This window comes from Temnothorax curvispinosus, unplaced genomic scaffold, assembly GCF_003070985.1.
Source record: "Temnothorax curvispinosus isolate PA1 unplaced genomic scaffold, ASM307098v1 QBEX01009387.1, whole genome shotgun sequence".
NCBI lineage: Eukaryota > Metazoa > Arthropoda > Insecta > Hymenoptera > Formicidae > Temnothorax > Temnothorax curvispinosus.
Window position 1 is genome coordinate 62,151 of NW_020219167.1, and position 3,722 is coordinate 65,872.

Genomic DNA, 3,722 nt, shown 5'->3' on the forward strand with positions numbered 1-3,722 from the left:
CGGCGTTATAATACATTTTTTTAAATCCTCTTGACTTAAAATAAAGTTTAATTTTAACTTTTCATAAATAATATGAACAAAAATAGCAAACAATAAATACTCAGCACTTGTTTTCAAAATACGATCACTTTATTAGCATTACTAATACATTTTCTTTCACAAAAAAAAATTATCTTAAAATGTTATTCCTGACCATCATACGTAACAAAAATAAAATGTAATTCACTAGTATGACCATCAGATATCAGACTTCTTTCTCTCTTACTTATTAAACATTTCTTCACATATTAAGTTGTATAAATAATATGAATAATATAACTTATACTTAATGTAAAACTTATTTTACTGACTTTAAATACATATCTTTTATTAATTTGAAATAATTATCAAGAATAAATAATATTTTATTAGATTTTGATTATTTTAACGAAGAACGTTTTGCTGTCATAAGCAAACCTGCAGAAGAAAATGCGCGTTCAGATGCTAAACTTGTAATCGGTGTATGGCATAAATGCAGCATACCAATTTGTATAAATTCGGCAGTGACAACTTCATTTTATTCTACCATTGTAGAGGATCTTCGATAATAGATTCTGACATATGTAAATACTTTTTAACTTCGACAAGAATAGGATTTTCAGGAGGAATAATACTTGTATGTTTCGCAGCCAACTACAATTTTTTAACTCCAGCCAACTCGTAATTTTTTAACTCCAAGAAGCTCACACGACTTATTAAAATAATCTGCTTCTTTTATTAGATGCCATATTATGAAAAAGTAAAACTAAACGTGAGAATCTAACTTATTATATCATAAAAATAATAATCTTATATTTGGTGATTACCCAGATAGCACAAATGTGAATAGAAATTCATAGAGAATTCATTTTAAAGAATACATACAGAACTATAAAAATGAATACATGAAGAATTCCTGAAGAATTAATCACATGAAATTCGTCCTAAAGTATTCCTCATCCTTTTCATTCCCTTTCATATAATGAATACTTCACGATTTAGTGCTGAGAATACTTTAAGAATTTGTGAGGAATATATACAAATCCCGCCACGCGATATTCATTTGTTATTTGGTGTCCGCGGACTTATTACGTGTTGTGTGGCCGGGGTCGCTCAGTCGCGTCAAGTCGCGAGTTGCGTATACGCATTATATATGTTCTGTGCGGATTCACGGCTCGGTCGTCTCGTCGCAGTGTGCAGTGTCGCAATGAGTGTGTGATTGTTGTCGAGGTGGTGCGCCGGCGGTTTATCGACAAAACAAGGTTAAGCATCGGGAGATAGACGGGACGCCGGCGCCGTTTGAGAGACGTACGCTTGTCGCGTTAATTTGTCGGCGTCTCGCAGGTGACTTGCTTCAACGTGCGTTACAAACGGCTCGTTCTTCCGATTCCTACGGAAAAATTAAACATATCAACACTGGAGCGCTGCTCAATAAGATATTGGACGTTGTGAAGGAATGCAACGTTGCGAACGAAACTTCATACACGCAGTAAGCAGCGAGGATGCAAAAGGTTTGAGAAGAAATCTGACGAAAAAAACGTATTTTACGCAATCAACACAATTGTTTCATTTGTCGTTCAATTTAATCATTTTGTTCCACAGAATATGTGGCTCCCGATCTATACATACGTGCTCTGTGCGACGGAATGGATCAAGCGCTGGAGCGAATTGGAGAACGAATAATGGCTGATGCGAATACGAAAGGAAAGCTGTGCCAATAACGAGACGAAGAAGAAGAAGAAGCGAATTGGAGAACACAGTCTTAAACAACCGTCACACCCTGCTGTCGCTGATTCTCTGCAGCATTGAAAAATGTACATGTCTGTTTTCTGTACTGCATTCCATCATCCGTGAGGTGATTATATATACTTCTCCAAGATATTTTATATCAGCTGGTTTCATTATGATTATATTTGATCGCTTTTTTTTATTCAAATGAAGATACGCGTTTCAATATCAGAGATACCTATTCAATATCAGAGTTCTTTCTTCCATTATAATATAATTAACTTAAATTTTGTTAATTAACTATATGTAAATATCATTAACCTATCATTAACTAATAACCTTTATTATTACAGAATCACCTACCAAACGATAACGAACATATAATAAAAGTAAGTTTTTCAAATTTACTTTATGCATTCATATAATCATATTGCTTGGCGAAAATGAAACGTAGAGTGAAACCATTCAACGAATTATTACGATGGCAAAAAAATAGACGTTTACGTCTAATTGCAACTGGTATCGATGAATCAGATATTTCTGAAAATCATGACCTTAAAGCAAGAAATTGTACGGATTTAGACGTCGGAAGTAAAGAAAAAATCATCGAAGAGCGACAAATAGAAAATTCACTCTCAGATCTTAATGACACTCTGTATCATTCAAGTAATTCCAATGACTCTAATAAAGATATACAAGAGGAACTTAGCGAAAATATTTTGGAAAATGAGCATAATTTAAATAATTGTTTTGCAGATTGCAGTAACGACACATTCTTATCAGAAATACAATTGTGGGCAATTAGAAATAATATTTCTCACGTTGCTGTATCAGAATTATTAAAATTATATAAAAAGTATTATCCAAATGATAAGATTTTAAGTGACGCTCGTGTTTTTCTGAGTACACCGAGAAAATGTATTACTAAAACATGTGGTTCTAGAGAATATCTTTATTACGGTCTCCAAAAAGCTTTACTTGAAAATCTAAAACAAAACACCGATGATTTCACCAATAATTTTATAACGATTGATTTAAACATTGATAGACTTCCAATTTCTAAAAGTACAAATAGGCAATTATGGCCAATACAAGCTAAGATTCTCAATTTTGATCAACCTTTTATTGTTGGAATTTACCATGGCATGTCAAAACCTTCTTCAGTTGAAGAATTTTTGAATGAGTATCGATGAATACTGTGTTTTACGAGATAAAGGTTTTGATTGGAATGGTAAACTCCAGCTCGTTCATTTTTTAAATGCGTAAAAAATTGTAATGGCTATAATGGATGTGAACGTTACACAATAAGAGAGGAATACGACGATAAAGTTATATTTTTAGATTGTAACTGTGAAAGAAAAACCGACTATAGTTTTAAGAATAAACTTGATCCTCATCATCATATTAGAGTTTCTCCATTAGAAAAACTTGGAATCGGAATGGTCCGTGCTTTCGTGCTTGATTATATGAACTTAGTTTTACTTGGTGTAATGAAAAGATTATTACTATTGTGGACAAAAGGTATCAAAGAATGTCGCATTAGCAGTCGCGATTATAAAATATTAACCCCACTAGTCGACTCTCGAGTGGCTCGCGGCGGAAAAGTTTGTCAAAAGTAGACAATTGTCTTGCGGAAGATCTCATTGGTAAAATAACTCATTAATCGTACTAAAAATTGTGCATTATTGAGCTTCAGTTTGTTGGTTATGTCAATGTTCTGTCCATTGCCTCAAATAATAATCCAATAAAGTGCCATAAACCGTTTTCCAGAACAGTGCTACGCCGACCGCATCAGCTGTCAATTTTTCATTGCACTGTACTTTCTATATTAGGACCAGCAAATTAATGACTAGATAAACATACAATATATGCTTTCATCTTTCATTTGAGCGCTTATATTCAATCGTACGGTGACTCCTTCTTATTTAAGATCTTCCGTAAGTCCATATTTTATCGTCTCTGTTACATATGTATAA

At 33.2% G+C, this 3,722-nt stretch overlaps 1 protein-coding gene across 2 annotated transcripts; it reads left to right on the forward strand.

The window, feature by feature from the left end:
• The first annotated feature begins 381 nt into the window (after positions 1 to 381).
• Positions 382 to 3,361, forward strand: LOC112458943. Of its 2 annotated transcripts, XR_003041259.1 has the most exons (3): positions 382 to 1,529; positions 1,621 to 1,873; positions 2,100 to 3,361. XR_003041259.1 is itself a non-coding variant. In XM_025022784.1 (2 exons), exon 2 carries the CDS (start codon positions 2,190 to 2,192, stop codon positions 2,937 to 2,939), a length of 750 nt encoding a protein of 249 aa, XP_024878552.1. In that variant the 5' UTR covers positions 382 to 1,873; positions 2,100 to 2,189; the 3' UTR covers positions 2,940 to 3,361. The 2 variants fall into 2 exon arrangements, 1 of the variants encoding a protein (XP_024878552.1); XM_025022784.1 differs by having other exon boundaries at positions 382 to 1,873.
• Positions 3,362 to 3,722: the final 361 nt, after the last annotated feature.

What these genes read in the sequence shown, in the direction of transcription:
- LOC112458943 (XM_025022784.1), top strand. Translation starts at nt 2,190, where the DNA reads ATGAAACGTAGAGTGAAACCATTCAACGAATTATTACGATGGCAAAAA.